This window comes from Colias croceus, chromosome 17 (genome assembly GCF_905220415.1).
Source record: "Colias croceus chromosome 17, ilColCroc2.1".
Taxonomy (NCBI): Eukaryota; Metazoa; Arthropoda; class Insecta; order Lepidoptera; family Pieridae; genus Colias; species Colias croceus.
Window position 1 is genome coordinate 6,368,824 of NC_059553.1, and position 19,126 is coordinate 6,387,949.

Here is a 19,126-nt window from a genome sequence, read left to right on the forward strand (position 1 = left end):
AAAATGGAATAACCTTTCATTTGTGTATATTTTTTTTTATTTTTTTAACGTACATTTCTAATTAAATGCAATTTCTAATAATCGTCGATCGTTGATATATCGCGATCGCTAACGGCTAAACGATACGTTTAGCGATATGATCAAGACAAATAATCGAGTCATGTTTACTCGATCATTGATGCGGCCCCACGACTCTATCATGGAAAGAAAATATATAAATTTAATCTTTATCAACTAAGAGATAAAGTTTAATTTAAAACGCGGTAATGAACCGCATTCCTTACGAGACTATCTTGGAATGAAATACAAATTTAATCTTTATGAACTTAGTGATAGAGTTGAATTTAAAAACTCGTCGCTTAAAAGGTGGTAAATTTTACGACTTTCGTGACATAAATTATTTTTGTGAATGTGTGATTGTGTTTCATAGTGTGAGTTAGGTACCCTCCAAGCACCAAAATCAGCAGAAAGTTTAGTTAGAACATTTGCCAGCGTACTCCATCCATTACTTAATGATCTAAGCGTAAATATGAAAAAAATCCCTAAAGAAACGCACTTCGATTATCGATAGCACTCTTATCTCAACCACGACTACGAGCGCTCGCGCCGAGAACGTCGTGTTGTTCCCACCTGTGCCTACTGTTCCCACTTTGTTGTTCGTACTCTATAGATAGTATTTTATAATATTATACTCTAAGCATAAGGCTAAGATAGCTCAAGAGTAGTTCAACGATTATCATTGGGTTTAAGTATCGTGTCGTGACTCCGGGAGCCTCGCAGTATATTTTAAATTAAATATTAAAACAACCCATTCACACGCAGATTAGTCAGCAGACTTGTCGCCAGCGTCCATGGTGCACTAGGTACTTGTGCACTAGTGTCACTTTTACGTTGACACTTGACAGACTTTTGACAGACGACGGTACAGTTGACATTAGAGCGTTTGCATTTGCGGATTGGGATTTGGGAATACAAGCGCTATTTCGGAATTGTTTTTCGTAACTATTTCTGAATTAATATACGTCTACACAAAAACCTATTTTCAACAAAAAGTTAATGGTGAAGTATTACAAATAGTCATGGCTAAAGAAAGCGATATGTCGTTATTTAATGATGTTCTCGAGCCCTTTCGGCGAGTTATAAACACCGACCCTCCAAAAGATAAGTTATCCTCTTCGGCGAAGTTAAATTTTTCAGACAGTAGTAATCAGTCTATAAAAGAAGGTAATAGATAATGTTTTTTTAATATGATTTGCTTGCTTGAGAACAATATTTATGGGTTTAATTAAATTTTGTTGTGTTGTTTAGGCATATCTAACCTACTAAATTCAGGAAAACGCAAGTCGAGCTTTGCTTGTGCGGACGCAGAAACCCCAGGAAAACGAACGCGCATAGATTCAGCAAGTGTTCCTCCATCACCTTGGGAAGCTAGAAAACTGAAAACAGACATGATCGCTATGAAAGCACAAGTATGATACTATTTATTGAAAATATAACTTCACTTTAAATAAAGCCAACTATTATTTATATTTTATTTTACAGATAACAAAGTTAGAAGCTCGTATAAATCATCAGCATGCAATTCGGAAGGAGATGCAAATATTGTTTGACGAAGAAAAGGCCTCTTTAGTAGATCAACATAAGAGAGATGAGCGACTAATGTCTAACTTAGAAGATAGACTACAATTAGTGAGGAAGAGAGAACAAGATTTGAGAGATGAGTTCACTCAGGTAATATCATCTATTTTATGATTTATTAATATGTTTTCTGTTATTCAAAACCCCTTCAGAAAATATAAATAGTTAGTCACTGGTGCTATTATTTTGAACAGACAAATGCAACAATTATTTATTTAAACCTGTTATAATTCTTGTTTATTGAAGCAAAAGCATAAAGCTTGAGAATGTTTGTATCAAATTTACATTTATTATATTTTCCACAAATATATTAATACTAAATGTCATTGTATTACCCCACAAACAGAAATTAAGACTTTTTTGTAAACTAAAATAATTATTTACACTTTATTGTTTTTATTACAGTCTGTAAAAGAATTTAAAGATAGCAAAGCAAAATGGGAGAGTGAAAGGTTGGAATTGCAGAGACAAGTGGCAGAATTAAAGGACCAGTTACTTGAGGCCAATGTTAGTAATAAGGACCAGCTGTCTGAAATGGAGAAGGATATGAATGAATTGTTAGCTGTAAGTAATAAGGCTGTTATTAATATCATTTTAATACGATTTTATCTGGCTTTTAAAGTAATGCCCGGCTCACGTACCTGCTGCAGGAGCGATATTGGTACAATCTGGTTGGTCAGCGGTCAAAGCAATGGCAGTTGTTCTCTAAATTGCCCCTATTTGCTTTTCCATATCACTATTAAGGATCCATTTCCAATACTGCCCCTGCTGCAAGTACGTGAGTAGCCGGTCTTAGTTGGAATTTGTATCTATGGAAATTGTAATTAATGGTGTTATGTCTGTGCACCTGTCAAAGTTGAAATGGAGTTCTTATTTAATTTTTCTGAAATATGTAAGATATATATAATTTCTGCCGTGCCGTTTCTTGCCGTGTGGTGCCGGCCTAGAATAGCACCACCCCATCTCTACCCGTGGGTGTCGTAAAAGACGACTAAGGGTTTATACTACATGCAAACGGGCAGCAGCGTTATGCATGATCTCCCTCACCATCAACTGCGCTCGCCAACCCGCCTGCCAAGCGTGGCGAGTATTGGCACTTTTCCCCCCGTAGACTCAAAAACAACATGAAAAGTACGACCACAACCAGGCCCCTAGTACCCGGCAGCCCCGCTATTCCTGGCTACGGTAGCGGCCATGGTAACGGCGGGGTGGGGGGTGCTAAGAATCACCGGATGCGATCCGGCTACCACTCCCGACGACCCCTGGCCCTGGTAACATACAACGCACGCACATTGAGGACGGACGAAAAGATTGTTGAGCTGGAAGAAGAATTGAGTAAATTACGATGGGATGTTATAGGGTTATCAGAAGTCCGAAGAGAGGGGGAGGACACGGTAACCCTGACGTCTGGTAATTTATTCTTCTACCGGGAGGGCGACCAAAAAGCCCAAGGTGGAATAGGGTTTATCGTTCGCAGACCCCTCATCAACAACATCCTAGCCATCGAAAGTGTGTCGAGCAGGGTAGCGTACCTGATCCTCAAAATATCAGATAGATATTCTTTGAAGGTCATTCAGGTCTACGCGCCGACCTCGACACACTCCGATGAAGATGTGGAGGTAATGTATGAGGACATCAGTAGAGCCATACACACCTCGAAAACACATTTCAATGTTGTGATGGGGGATTTCAACGCGAAACTGGGCAAAAGAGGCGATGATGAGTTGAGAGTGGGGCAATTTGGATTTGGGCAGCGCAACCCGAGGGGTCAGAGGCTCGCTGAGTTTCTGGAAAGAGAAGGACTCTTTATGATGAATTCTTTTTTCCAGAAATCTCCACATAGGAAGTGGACCTGGATAAGCCCCGACGGTAAAACGAGGAATGAGATTGACTTTATCATGACAACAAAGAGACATATATTCAATGATGTTTCTGTGATCAACAGGGTGAAAACCGGCAGCGATCACCGTATGGTAAGAGGCACATTGAATATAGATGTAAAACTCGAAAGGTCTCGCTTGATGAAGTCAACTCTTCGACCGTTCCGCACCCAGATTCAGAACCCCGAAAGCTTTCAACTCGAGCTCCAAAATCGCTTCGCTTGCCTAGGCGATGACGTATCTGTGGACGATCTGAACAACAGGCTTATCGAAACGATTCGTACGGTAGGGTTGCATCACTGCAAGATTCCCCGTAAGAATCAATCACAAAAACTTTCCGACCATACCCTCAAGCTCCTGGCAGAGCGACGCTCTTTGCTACTGAATACTTCCGATGATGCGAAGTCATATAGGCAGCTCAATAGACGAATTACTAAGTCCTTGCGACACGATATCCGCTCCTTCAATACGAAAAATATTGAAGAAGCGATACAGCGAAATAAAGGCTCAAAAGTGTTCGCAAGAGATGGATCTATTGGGCAAAGCCGGCTGACTAAGCTGAAGACGGAAAGTGGCAAAATTGTGTCGTCTCAACCGGAGCTAATAGGAGAGGTCGAGAAGTTTTATGGACACCTTTACACCTCCGTTGCTGAGCCTGTTGCGAGTCCGGCGAAAGGTCCTAGAGCCCGACTAACCCGACATTACACCGAAGATATCCCGGACATCAGCCTGTACGAGATTAGGATGGCTCTCAAACAGCTTAAGAACAACAAGGCGCCGGGTGAGGATGGAATCACCTCTGAGCTTCTGAGAGCGGGTGGCAAACCAATCCTCAGAGTGCTACAGAGGTTATTCACTTCCACCTTACTCGAGGGCACAGCGCCACAAGCGTGGAGCAGCAGTATGGTTGTCCTTTTTTTCAAAAAGGGAGACAAAACCCAGTTGAAGAACTACAGGCCAATATCACTGCTGAGCCACGTTTATAAGCTGTTCTCGAGAGTCATCACGAATCGTCTCGAACGCAGGCTAGATGACTTCCAGCCTCCCGAACAAGCCGGTTTCCGAAGAGGCTTTAGCACCATGGACCACATTCATACGCTGCGGCAGATTATACAGAAGACGGAGGAGTATAATCTGCCATTATGCTTAGCGTTTGTGGACTATAAAAAAGCCTTTGATTCGATTGAGACTTGGGCCGTATTGAAGTCTCTCCAGCGTTGCCGCATTGACTATCGGTATGTCGAAGTGTTGAGAAGCTTGTATGATAACGCCACTATGTCAGTCCGGGTTCAGGAGCATTGCACGAAGGCAATTCCTCTGCAGCGCGGCGTCAGACAAGGAGACGTCATATCTCCAAAACTTTTTACCGCTGCTTTGGAAGATGTCTTCAAGCTCCTGGACTGGCAAGGATTTGGCATCAATGTTAATGGCGAGTACATCACTCACCTTCGATTTGCCGACGATATCGTAGTCATGGCGGAGTCCCTGGAGGACCTCAATACAATGCTCGGTGACCTCTACAGAGTTTCACAACAAGTGGGCCTTAGCATGAACATGGACAAGACGAAAATCATGTCGAATGTCCATGCTGTGCCCACTCCGGTTTCAGTTGGAAACTCTGTTCTCGAAATTGTTGACGAGTATATTTACCTGGGACAAACTGTCCAATTAGGTAAGTCCAATTTCGGGAAAGAGGTCAATCGTCGAATCCGACTCGGATGGGCAGCGTTCGGGAAACTATACAACATCTTTTCGTCCAAGATCCCGCAGTGCCTGAAGACAAAAGTCTTCGAGCAGTGTGTGTTGCCAGTGTTGACCTACGGATCTGAGACGTGGTCCCTAACCGCAGGCATTGTGCACAAGCTCCGCGTCGCTCAACGAGCTATGGAAAGGGCTATGCTCGGGGTTTCATTGCGTGATCGAATCAGAAATGAGGAGATCCGCAAAAGAACTCAAGTCACCGACATAGCCCACCGGATTAGCAAGTTGAAGTGGAGCTGGGCTGGGCACATAGCCCGTAGAACCGATGGCCGTTGGGGCAGAAAGGTTCTTGAATGGAGACCACGTACAGGACGACGCAGCGTAGGACGGCCTCAAACTAGATGGACAGACGACCTGATCAAGGTGGCGGGGAGCCGCTGGATGCAGGCCGCTGGTGATCGGCCGTTCTGGAAGTCTTTGGGGGAGGCCTATGTCCAACAGTGGACGTCCAATGGCTGACGACGACGACGACGATATAATTTCTGTTCTACATTACACTTGATGACTTATTTAATTAAACGTAAATAAAAATTTGTGAGTAATGTTCTAAGGCAAAAAAAAAAGTTGTACTTGTATATGTGTATTAAAGAGTATTGAATTGAGGTTTAAAGGCATGGTGGAGATTTTCTGTAAAATTCTATCTATACTTAAAATCTAGTTCCATGGGTTTTAGGCTTTAGAAGGTGCACAAGAAGAAAGTGAATTTCTGAAAGGAGAGGTTGAAAAGCTTAAGGAAAAATCTGACCAATGTACTAGTTTAAAAGCGCAACTAGAGAAACAAGCATTTGAAATGCAGCAAGCCACTAATAAATTAAAGGAAATTGAATATGAGAGGGATTCTTATAAAGACTGGCAGCAACAGGCAAAGGTATGGTATTGTTTATTTTGTAAGTACAGGCCGATTAAGAAGAGCTGGAACGTCAACACATTTACACGTAGCACATGACTTGTGTAGTGTCTATGAAGGCGCGCGCGGCGTGACATCATACTGCATACACATCATGAAAAGTCTGCCCGTCTCTCTCGCGCGCAGACTAGCTTATGATTGTGAAGGGGAAAATTATTATTTTTATTTTGCAATTGTTTATAAATACAGGGTGATGTCATTTAAACAAAGACGTTAGGTATACTACTAACTATATTCGACGAGATACTTCGCGGCACGCGGTTTAGAATATTTATTTACTTTACCTCTAGGTTAAATTATGTAATAATTTTAATAAGTTTTGTAAACAAAATGTAAACGCCGTAAGTTAAAATTTTCATGCATAGCTGAACAATACAGCTTTTATTGTAGCCTTATCTCTTAGGTACGTGCTAGGGTTTCGCTTGTATTTATTCTTGGGAGTGTATTTGTATTGTGTTATTTATATCGTTATTTTGAATATGACATGACATTTAATTATTATTTGATAATTGAATGATTATCAATACTATATTACAATAAAATTGATTATGAGAATAAATAAGTTCATTGAGTGAGTTGCTCTTAATTGTAATTTTACATATAAATTATGAGAGCTTTCATATTATCTACAACGCACCCATTTTACAATTCAAGCCTACACTTAAACTAGAATCACATTTATTTTTGCACATACTGTATAGTAAAATTGCATAAGTGTGAGTACTGTGAAGATGCCAGCTTTCCTTAATTGGCCTGTAGTCTCTTTAGAACTACTTACTGTTCTACTGTACTTACTATTCTGTACTTACTATTCAAAATTCAAGGTTCTTTGTTCAATGTTCATAATAAATAAAACAATTGCTGTTAGGCTGATCACAGAAGGATGATCAATCAATCTGTTAATCATAATGATCAATCAATCTGTTAAAAATTTGTAAAATTAATAAAATATTGTGTAAATGTTATTTGAAAATTTTGAATAATCTGTATTCTATGGACTAATTGTAAATTTTCTTTTTATTTCAATCGGATTTTTAGACAGCGCAAAAACGGCTATCAAACATGGCGGATTTAGAAAAGGAAGTGGCCAGGTTACGCGCCACAGAGCGATCATTACGAGACGCGGTTTGCAATAAGTTGATATTGGAGGAACAAGTACACATACTATCGACAAAGGTCGAGGCTTTACAGCCAGTTCAACAAGAGCTACATGAGGCTAAAGTAAGTTGAAAATATCTGATTTGTTATTTTTATTTTTTGTGTATGTTTTTTTTTCAAATAGCATAAATTGTAGTTCTGAAAAAAAAAAAACAAATTTAACTTTAGCTAAACTTCGTAAACTGGACACCATACTGCACATACCTTAGACATAACACATTTTAGTTTCAACAAAAATTTAGATTTCACATGGTTACATTTTCAATATTATGTTCAATTCGCTGAGCTCCGCGGTTTCATCCGCATTGCTCCGTTCCTGTTGGTCTTAGCGCGATGATATATAATAGCCTATAGCCTTCCTCGATAAATGGGCTATCTAACACCACAAGAATTTTTCAAATCGGACCAGTAGTTCCTGAGATTAAACAAACGTTCAAACAAACAAACTCTTCAGCTTTATAATATTAGTATGATCTTGTTGAATCTATATATATATGTATATATAAAACTCAAAGGTGACTGATATAGTGATCTATCAACGCACAGCCCAAACCACTGGACGTATCGGGCTGAAATTTGGCATGCAGGTATAGGCAGGCAGGCATAGGGCGCGTGACGTAGGCATCAGCTAAGAAAGGATTTTCCGAAATTCTTGCGGGAACGGGGAAAAACGGTGATGCTCGTACAAAGTCGTGGGAGGAAGCTAGTCTCTTATAAAACAGCAAGTGTAACAATTAGATGTACACAGGTACCACAGGACCAGTAAGACCACAGACCAGTGTCACTGGACACTGAATTAAGTGAAGTGAATTAAGTATTGATTTATGTCTTTAACTAATACAGGTGAAAATAGCATCACTAGAGTCGTCACTAGAAGAATGGCGTAGTGCAGCTAGGGGGCACGGGGTAGAAACGGCTCGAGCGCTGTCTTCAGCTCTGGAGAATGCGTTGAGCGGACAACTCTCTGCTGTGGCTGGCGCTTCACAGGCACAGTCGCAACTTGCTCAACTAACTGAGGTAACATCGTTATAAATGGAGATAACTTTTTGTTTTTTTTTAATCTTTTGACAACTCTTACTCTTAGGTCTCCCCGTGACCACGCTCCTAAACGTCGGGAAAATAATATAATGAATAAATCGCGTTTAAAATCCGTTAAAAAGTCTTTAATTTCTAAACTCTTAAGGGCCGATTTTTCAATGCCCAGATAAACAGTCTAATAACTACCCCTCGAATAGATTTATTCAATTGCTTATCTAACTCATAACGGCTCGCCTATTTTTCAATCGTGATTTATTTGATGAATAACTATCTGACCAAATATTTCCATATTGGCAGCTCTGCTCTTGGAGTGGCGAAACAAACATATTAAATTAGTCAGGTTAGAGCGGGATAGAGTCAACTTGCAATATGTCAACAACCGTCATTATGACTCACGTCAGGAGTGCATTTTAAGTTTATCTTGTGTTCTATGATTGTTGATTATTGTTTTGATTCGAGTAAAGAGTTTTGATTAAATTTGTGTTAAAATTTATATATTTTACGATGGAAACGACATAAAGTACTATCCATACATGTACCCATCTCTGTATGTGTACGGTATGACAGGCTTTTTCAGTTGCTAAATGGTGGTATAGATAACCCATTTAGTCTTGAACGAATTTCTTTTAAAATTCCTCCAAAGTTCATTTATAGTGTAGCGGCTCCTTCTGGGTTGGGACTACGTCGGGGTCGTGATTTCCTTGCCGTCCAGCAAGGTGTAAGAACTGTGTCTGGTCGTAACGCCCCCTTGGTGCGCTCGGTAAAATTGGTAAACGACTTGCTCGCTCTGCTACCCGAGACAGATTTATTTAATACGACCTTAAATAATCGAATGTTTTTAAATTCTTAAGTCGATAATTAATGAAAATTGTAAACTTATCCTATTTTAATATTTTATTTTAAACTAAACATGTAATGCTTTGGGTTTTACACCTGTTAATTACTTGTTATTATGAAATAAATAAATAAATAAAGGCAGCGTCCGGCAAATTTTCAATGGCATGATCATCAGTAGGTACTATCAAAAACATCAATTTCAATATGATTTTAATTGATAATTATTTTATAGAAAGAGGCTTTATTGTAAAAATTCTACGCTCTATGTTATTACATACGAAAATATCCCAAATTTGACGCGTCAGTTGTCAACTCAAACGTCTAATCGTCGAATAGCACGCTATCTGGCCGTTGGAGCAGCAGATAGATTTATTCCTCAAATAACGTAGTTATTCGATAGATAAGTCCTATTCGTCTATTGAAAAATTGAATATTTTGTTAACTGAAGAATAAAGTCTATCTAGCTGTTTATCTGGGCATTGAAAAATCGGCCCTAAGTCTATTTGCTTTTTATGACAGCAAGAATAGAAGTAAATCAGGTGTTAATGTGATAAATAAATATTATTTCTGTATATCAATGTAAAAGGAGCCAATTCGTAACGGTTCCTTTCTATACTATTTGATATTCTATACTTATTTTTGTTTTGTAGTTAAGAATTTGATTATAATTCAAACATGTTTTTAAAATCATAATTAATAATTAATATTTTATTTAGGAAGTGGCAACACTCAAGTTCGAGCGAGATAAGGCAACAGCAAAACTGAACGATTTGCAAACAGTGCGGAAGAATCAAGAGAGTCTAATACACAGACTGCAAAAGAGACTTCTTATTGTAACTAGAGAAAGGGACAGCTATAGGTAAGAACTTCTTGAAGACAGATTAAATTGGCATATGGGTTATTCAAATGACTGAATTAAATAATTTATGTGCAAAATAAATTCATTAAATGCTCTTATATATTTTGATACATATAATTTTTTATTGTCTTGCATTGCTTTTTAACTTGCATAAGATGAGAATTTATGAAAATAAATAATCTGTAGGCATATTCTTCAACATAATATATAATATCAATCTGAATAGATTTTGGTAACTGCATTAGTATCAATCAGAATCAACATTTTTTAATGGCTCCGAAAACAAATACGATATTTTTTTCAGGCAACAACTAGACAGCTACGAAAAGGAACTCACAGTGACATTAAGCGGAGATGTTGGTGCTGGTGGGGCAGCTTTATTGTCAGCGAGGGTCGAACAGTTGGAGAAGGCATTGCAAGGATACAGAGACCTGCTGTCTACACACGACCAGGAGGGCCATTCGAAGGGTGAGATTTCGGCGTCATCCGTCGATGTTGTGACGTCGTCGTCTTCATCATCACCAGCGCCATCACCATAATCATCATTATTGTCAGCCTTAGAGCATTAAACAAACTGGACAACACGCGCAATTCTTTCATAGCCAAAAAGTCCGTCATTTTCTGCGGGGGGAACGAGTCAACACATACAAATAGTATTAACACGAACTATTTGAGATATCGCCGCTACACACGCACACGACAAAATAATCAAACACATGCATAGACTATACACACACAAGTACAGTGGACGTACAAGTAATACAAGCCGAAAAGCCCGGCTTGCCTAAGAAATTCGCCACGAAACAAGAAAATACCCAAATTCACTTTTGAGTACTCGGGCGCAATGAGCAATTCAAAATTTGCTCCGAAATTCAATGAAAACCTACAATACGCCTAGATGACGCCCAACATAAAACAATGTCGAATTTGTGTCAATTTTTTTAATTTCATCCTTCTTGCTATCTTAATAAGGTCGTACTTTTTATTTTGACATTACAATCTAACTTGGATGGATTATATATAGTGCGGTGTCGTTCTTGAGTGACATATAGCTTTCTCGCTTGCACTCGTGGGCTTTTACCGGGCTTTGCGCTTATCTCTTCTAACATATGACATTTCGTCGATGTAGCTACATACCTACCTATAGAAGTCTATAGCAATTTGTATGGCGAAAAAAGCCGGGCTTTACAGAATTAAGTCAGATACGATTGCGCGAACTAACGTCGTGAATATTATTGTTATTATTGTTTGTTTGAGTGGGTGATTATACCGGTGTAATTTAGAAAGTTATTCGAATTTTGTGATACAATAAGGGTCGCAACAGCAGATTGTGTTGTAAATTGTGATGGTTTGCATTGTGTGCATGCAGAGGCGGCTCATGACAAAATTGTATGGATGTTCACTTGAAATAAAACAACTAAAGTACAATAGCGTAAGCGGGATAATTTATTACGAAGAAAAAAAATGAGCACCACATTATAAAATATTTAAACACTAAAAATTATAAAGTACAGGCTATTTCAAAACAAATTTATTGATTATCAATTAACAATTAGAAAATCCCCGAATTTGCAGCGAGCGTAGGTACTCATAGTGTTTGTTTATAATATAGGTGTGACAACGTCGCGCGCAATTGCTGCCGACATGCGATGCGGCAACGTCGCGTGTGAGCGGCGCTCCGAAAATTGCTATTTTACCATAGTAAATCTTTTGTTTCACGCGCAGGACTGTGGCAAAATTTCTCTTTCACTCTTATTGGATTTCGTATTTAGGCAATGTACTGAATCTTGTTTCATAGGAGCGCAATCGAGAGCGCTCCGTAAACTCCGTTTCGCGCGTTACTTATGAAATGAACAAGAGTGTAATGATGTATTTTATTTGTAAGGTACTTATTTTATTCATATTAATAATGGAGTTTTTACGATAGATTTTCGATAGATAGTGATATCAATTATTAAATGAATGAGGAGGTATAACTTTATAATATTTATGGGAGTTCACTGCACCAGCGCTCCTTAGGACGAGCCACCTCTGTGTGTATGTGTTACTCACTTACTCAGCGGGGGAAAGGTAAAAGGCCTAGAACGCATTAACGCGCTTCGCTAAGTTTTCCGGGGCAATGTGCTATATATCTTATATTTATATTATTTTTTCAAACAGCTTTAGAAGCAGCTCGAGCTGAAGTAAGCAAATACCGCGAAGAGGCGGAGGCGGCTAAACGCGAAGTGAGCAAACTGCGCGCGCAGAGAGATCAGATGCACGCGCATTTGGAGAAACTTGCTGCACCTACTAAGGTGAGACTGTCTTTTCTATAAATAAAAAGTTTATTTTAAAAGGCCTTTTCTTTAATATGATTCAATTATCAATTACCTCAATTTCCCAATAAAATCTCAGATAACCATGATTTTATTATAGTAGTGGACGATTTTGTATTTCAAAGCATATTTTAAAAACGACGTGTAGCACTCGGGGACTGCCGCGGTAAAGCTATTGCATGCTATGCCTTCAAGCCACACCTCCGCCCGTCGGAGTGGGGAGCGTGAGGTTTTTTTCGTTACGGAATTTCTCGATTCGGTCCCCGCGCTCAAGGCCCGCGATAGAAGCTATGCAATAGCTTAAAAATCTCATAGTAGTATACTTATTAAATAAGAGTAGTATAATACTTACCAATACTTAATGGTTAAAAAATATGCCGACGCATAAATAACTCCTCCTCCTTTTTTAAGTAAAAATATGATTAATGATGGTTTAAAATGAAAAACTATAAAATAACTCTGCTTATTGGGTTTTATTAACTGTATGTTTCTTTATCCAGATATTACATCTAGCGGACAACCCAGCGGACGTGGCCCACAAACAAATGCAAATGGACTTGGAAACCGCACAGGAAGAGGTTGGTGATTTCGATAAAATCTAATATCTAATCTAATATATATTATAAAGGCGAAAGTTTGTATGGATGTATGGATGTATGGATGCATGGATGTATGGATGTTTGTTACTCTTTCACGTAAAAACTACTGAACCGATTACAATGAAATTTAGCACACATATAGAGGGTAACTTGGATTAACACATAGGATAGTTTTTATCCCGGAAATCCCACGGGAACGGGAACTATGCGGGTTTTCCTTTGCAAACGCGGGCGAAGCCGCGGGTGGAAATCTAGTCTTAATATATATAAATCTCGTGTCACAATGTTTGTCCTCAATGAACTCCTAAACCACGTAACCGATTATAATAAAATTCGCACACCATGTGCAGTTCGATCCAACTTGAGAGATAGGATAGTTTAAATCTCAAATCGTTTTAGAGAAAGCGGGCGAAACCGCGGGCGGTAAGCTAGTATATTATAATTTTCAATAGTCATCTTTCCATTGACACAACTCTAGCTCTAGCTGTTTCAAAGTTCGAGGATCATTAAAGCAATTAAAAGAAATTGTATTTATTTAAATTAATTGAGAAAATGTCAAATACACTATTTGTTACATAGTTATAAAAACCAATTTCAAAATGCAATCATCATGAAAATATGCCAAGTCATTTTTACGTGTAATCGTGCAAGAGTTATTGTATTTTATTTGTTTGAACAGATAAAGAAGTTAAAAGCAGCCCTTCGCGAAGGCGGCTCGTGCCCTGAAGACATGCAGCAGTTGAAGCAACAACTCGAAAATAGCAGGATTAAATTGCAACGGTAAGTTTTTTAATAACAACTTCGATACGATATTATCTACACTATATCTACACTAATATTATAAAGAGGAAAACTTTGTTTGTTTGTTTGTTTAATTGTAATGAATAGGCTCATAAGCTACTGGACCGATTTTAGAAATTCTTTCACCATTCGAAAGCTACATTATCCACGAGTAACATAAGCTAGGTTTTATCCTGGAAATCCCACGGGAACGGGAACTATGCGGGTTTTTCTTTGAAAACGCGGGCGAAGCTGCAGGTGGAAAGCTAGTAATAGTATAAAGAGGAAAACTTTGTTTGTTTGTTTGATTGTAATGAATAGGCTCATAAAATACAGGACCGATTTTGATGAAATTTGGCACAGACAATCTTTAGACACTGAGAAAGAACATAGGCTACCTTTTATTGCGAAATATGTACCACGGGCGAAGCCGGGAGTTTAAAATATTTACCTTTATTTGTTTTTCGTAAATTCTCATTCCATCAAAATTAAGTCAAATTCTGAAGAAAATAATCTTTATTTACAGCTGTTCATACCATATTATAATTGCATTTTTTTCAAACTTGTAGGATGAAAGAAGAATTCACTGCATCAGCCCAGGAGTACAGAGATGTTTGCTACATGCTGCTCGGTTACAAAATAGACAGGACTGGTCATAAAAATTACAGGTAAAAAAAACATTCAACAGTTATATTGGCAATTCATACACGCACACACACATTTGAGAAATCAATTTCATATTGTGAAAATTTGTTAAGTAGCTCATTGCGGTATTACACTATTTTATTACTATTAATACTTAGTCTTAATGCATTAATTATACTTTTATACATAGTATAGCTCCGCCCAGATCAAATCAAATATGTTTATTTGCTCGTATATGGTAATTTAAAGGTTATATACAATATTTAGTTTTTTTTTGGTGCGAATCCAAGTAACCATAATTATTATCATTAAAATAGCCGTTTTTGATTTATAATGATTAGTGTAAGTAACTAACACGACTTCTTTATACATATAAATATTTGATTTTAAATGTCGTATTCCAGAATATCCAACATGTACGCAGACACACCTGATGAATACCTCACATTCACACTCTGCGAGGATGGTATAGAGATGGTTCACACAGATTATTCCTCCACACTTGAAGAGTTGGTGGAACTGCACTTGCACCAACACCACTCAATACCAGTGTTTCTTAGTGCTCTCACTATGGAGCTATTTACACGTACCACCATGCAAGTGGCGTGATAGTGTTTGCTGATAGTGATGGGTTTGGGGATAGTGAAAGTGTTAGTGCAAGTAGCCCGCTAGCGTTAGCACATGAACTAATCTTCACTGGGTGAGATAGTGCAACTGTATTTACAGAATAATTATTCAATACCGATGTTTCTTAAATTCACTATGGAGCTGTTCAAACGCACCATGCAAGGTGCGTGATAGTGTTTAGGGATAGTGTTCCGAGCTAGTTGGGTGATAGTGTTGTGTTGTGTAGTGAGGACTTATAGTATATAGATTCTGAGCAATATATGGATTGTGTGTGCGCATTTTGTTGTTATAGAGAATAACTTTTTAGTTACTCAAGCAAGTTTCGAGTGAAAGATGTATAGCAAGATGGAAATGTTTGGCTTTTTGAAGTGTGTTTAGTGATATATACTAAATTACGAGCTAGTGTTTAAGGAACAAAAAGCAATAAATTTAAAACAAACTTTTTACTTACATAGAATTTATAAGTCGTTAAGATTATTGGGTAATTTTTAAAATTGTACAGTGGAATCCGTTTATACAATGACATTGAAGGGGAATATCAAACAGGTCATAATAAACGGACGTCATACAAAGCATTTTGTAGAAAATAAACAATCTCCCGTTTTTGTTAGTATTCAATACAGTGAAACAAAATAGAGAAGCCTACACATTGAGACACAAAACAAACATAAAAAAGTGTTGTCGGATATCACAATTTTCCCAAACAGAAATTAGTGTTGAAAGTTTTAGAATTCATTTCGGTCAGTATAACCGGACAATTCATTAACAATTGGTCACAATAAACGATATGTCACTATAAACGAAGTCATTTTATCCGACTTTCATTAAGAATTTTATATGAAAACGAAACTTTGCTGTGTAATACGTCATAATAAGCGGTTAGTCAATATAACCGGAGTCATAATAAAAGGATTCTACTGTAATTGATTCGGACCATACACATCATCTAGGTCAAGCATTAGGCAAATTTTAGATACAGATTATAGAATATGTTTTCATAGATAGGCTCTTACATTGTATTTTCTAGATTTAATTCCGCATTGGATATATTTGAATACGGACAATTGGCCTTACATAATATTATATGATTTAGGACAATGTATTTATTACGCATAGAATCGTTTTTTTTATTCAAATGAGTCTATTATTAATTATAAGATCTTTCATGTTTTATCATTTATGTAGTATTAGCATGCTAGCATTTGATATTATGAAAATAGTGTAAGGTTGAGAGTAAGGAAAAAAACATTTGATTACATACGCCTTTTTGCTTTCCACTAGTTAGTTCTGATAAAATATACATTTGCTTTTTTCTTCTTGACATTGTGGTATCCATTCTAAAATTGTAAAAGTGATAGCTGGCTGTCTGTGTATTACAATTTGGATGAAATTTGTAAGCCATAAATAAAAATCGTTGTTTTGCCCCTATTTTTGTCTGCTATGGCTAAGATGTTTTTGAAGTGAAACTTCTTTAGGTGCATTGAGATTAAAATTTCAAACTCGCGTCATGTCATGGAGTCAGTAAGGCGACGATTTTCGACGAATCTTGACAAAGAAGTTTCACTTCTAACACGTGTGTTAGGCACACACTCTCTTTTTTATAATTGTATCAGGTAGTTAATAATTTCATTTGATAAGTAATAAATCTCATTAAAATTGAATGCTGAGATATGATGTCTGTTAAGGTGTTCCTAATACAGTTGGGTTATCTTTGGTATTCTTTTTAGATATTAAGTAAGCTGATAAAATAGATTCTAAGAGGTCAAGGATTTTTGTATATTCAGACTTTATGTTATAAGAGTTCTAAATAAGTTTTTCTTATATTCTCTCATTTTATAAATATGTAGTACCTACATCAGAGTTACAATCTCAAGTTTTTGCCTTAAAATCGTTGACATATTGTTCAAAACTGGACTCACAATAGCCTACTTACTGTAAGGCCAGCAAAAAATATCCGAGCGGCGTTGTATAAAACATTCATTCAAATCTACACCTTATTTTGTAGCAGCAATGTTCAGAGTCTATTGTATACGCTCATTAAAACTCTGCCCAATAAACGTGTGGGTAGAGTTTTTTTTCGGACAATTTTTGAGGGTGACAGTGAGTCTAGTTGTTTATTATACAATAATTGTTAAAATGCATGTCTCACTAAAAATAATATAATTCGACATAAATGACTTAAATGAGTGATATGACTAAAATGACTAAAATAAATTATTAAAATGTGTTTTTGTATTCATGTGCATTCTGAATTTTTTAATATACTTAGTAAATATGTATAAATGAGAAAATATAAAATGTTATGTAAATATTCAATAAACATTTCAATTCATACTTTTAATGTATTTTTGTTTTTGTATGTAACTAAGTATTTTTCTTGTTTTACTCGATTTTACTAGATTTTTTCTTTTAAAGGAATACATTGGGGAGGTACTGGTAAATAAAAACGAAAGTCATGTAAAATATTTATGAAGAAACAAGGAAAATATATTATACATCATCTCTAAGTTCATTGCGTTAACTACAACAATCAAGTAGTTCACAACAAAGTTGAAACAAGATAACAATTCAAGTAGTACGCGTACACTGGCTAATACCTATTATAAGTAGTTCAGAAAATTGACTTTGAAATATTTTACGTAAGCTTGTGGATTTAAACAACTGACTGGTCTTTGTGGATTATATCAATGGAAACATTGCGTGCATTCAAATTTAGAACGTTTTTACTTCTTTTTTTAAAAAAAAAATATTTGAATTTATTTTAGGCCAGTTTCAATACTACAATGAGCATTTTGTTTATGTTTAAAAAATTATGATTTCTTTATCAAAAACATTTTTGTATTACACCATCACACGTAAATACGTGTTAATAGGTTTAATTTGGTTAAATATTTGAAACAATGTCCCCGAATTTTATTGTTTAGAGTTGTAAAATAGGTAGAGGGTAGTGACTTTTCATAACAAACTGCTTTTCTTTTCCAACTAAAATGCGTAGTTTTTGTGAAAATCGAAAATGAAAATAATTTTTTTAAGGTTATTTTTGTACTAAAAACGACACTTTTATACCATTGTCGTATCAAAACTTCTAATAATCTCGCACACAGGCAATATTTTTAAATAGATTGCCGGATTATTAATTTATATATAACAATTTCTAAAATTATATTAACTACCTGAAAAGGTATATAGCCAAAAATTTAAGTTTGTATTTACCACGTACTTACGACTGACGACATGCCATAGATAATAAATGTTATATGACGCGTTCACGATTGTAAATATTAAACATAATTAGAAATTGATTTTTAAAATGAATTTGTCAAAAATAATTTTAACTTAGAAAGCATTTGATACTTAATAAAAATAATTTTACGATACATAAATAAAATACAAACAAGTTGTTTAAACCAAAGTAGTTTTTTTTTTGTTTGAGTGGGAATCGCCCTAAAGTCGCTTCTGGCACTCGCCGGCCGCTGCCGCGGCACGCTCGCTTCGCTCGCTCGGCTCGTGCGGCAGTTCAAGAGTTAACCTAACACGCTCGTCGCTTCGCTCCTCGCTACCTATTTGAATACTAAAAAAAGTAAAAGTTAATCGTTTTTAAAAACTGAAGCAAAGTGAGATATAAAAATAACATTAAAATGTATCATTTATACTCTATGATAAGCTAGTATATTTGTATTGCTAATCTGTGATCTGCGTCATATTAACTAATCTGTGGCTTGTTGTAAATACAAATTATTGGAACGATTTTTGGCTATAATAAATTGTTAAAATAATATTTTAACAAAAAAAATTGTAATATGTAAATAAAGTAATAGGTACATGAATATATTTAAAAATAATGCGTGTGAGTGGGATATTTAGACATTTTGATACTATAATGGCTTAAGATTTTACTTAAAGTTGCGTTTTTAGTACAAAAATAACCTTGAAAAATATCATTTTCAATTTCGATTTTCACAAAAACTACGCATTTTAGTTGGAAAAGAAAAGCAGTTTGTTAAGAAAATCCACTACCAGCTATCGACTAAACAGCAAAAAATAATGAAATTCGGGGACATCGAATCAAATATGCAGCCTTT

General features: G+C 36.6%; 1 protein-coding gene and 1 long non-coding RNA gene across 2 annotated transcripts; both read left to right on the top strand.

Moving 5' to 3' along the window:
* The first annotated feature begins 957 nt into the window (after positions 1–957).
* On the top strand, positions 958–16,443 carry LOC123698854 (mitotic spindle assembly checkpoint protein MAD1). Its single transcript, XM_045645648.1, has 14 exons — positions 958–1,224; positions 1,309–1,469; positions 1,543–1,731; positions 2,044–2,202; positions 5,953–6,147; positions 7,225–7,407; positions 8,188–8,361; positions 9,936–10,078; positions 10,383–10,546; positions 12,239–12,372; positions 12,894–12,971; positions 13,672–13,772; positions 14,342–14,440; positions 14,822–16,443. The coding sequence occupies exons 1-14, from the start codon at positions 1,080–1,082 to the stop codon at positions 15,024–15,026; spliced, it is 2,130 nt and encodes a 709-aa protein (XP_045501604.1). The 5' UTR covers positions 958–1,079; the 3' UTR covers positions 15,027–16,443.
* Positions 16,444–18,534: 2,091 nt separating this feature from the next.
* On the top strand, positions 18,535–19,123 carry LOC123698862. The gene is made up of 2 exons (XR_006752471.1): positions 18,535–18,891; positions 19,024–19,123. It is a non-coding gene; the product is annotated as an uncharacterized LOC123698862 (long non-coding RNA).
* Positions 19,124–19,126: the final 3 nt, after the last annotated feature.

What these genes read in the sequence shown, in the direction of transcription:
- LOC123698854 (XM_045645648.1), top strand. Translation starts at nt 1,080, where the DNA reads ATGGCTAAAGAAAGCGATATGTCGTTATTTAATGATGTTCTCGAGCCC. An exon ending in CCAGGAGGGCCATTCGAAGG is followed by an intron (nt 10,547 to 12,238) that starts GTGAGATTTCGG and finishes TTTTTCAAACAG; the next exon opens with CTTTAGAAGCAGCTCGAGCT. An exon ending in AGCAGGATTAAATTGCAACG is followed by an intron (nt 13,773 to 14,341) that starts GTAAGTTTTTTA and finishes TCAAACTTGTAG; the next exon opens with GATGAAAGAAGAATTCACTG.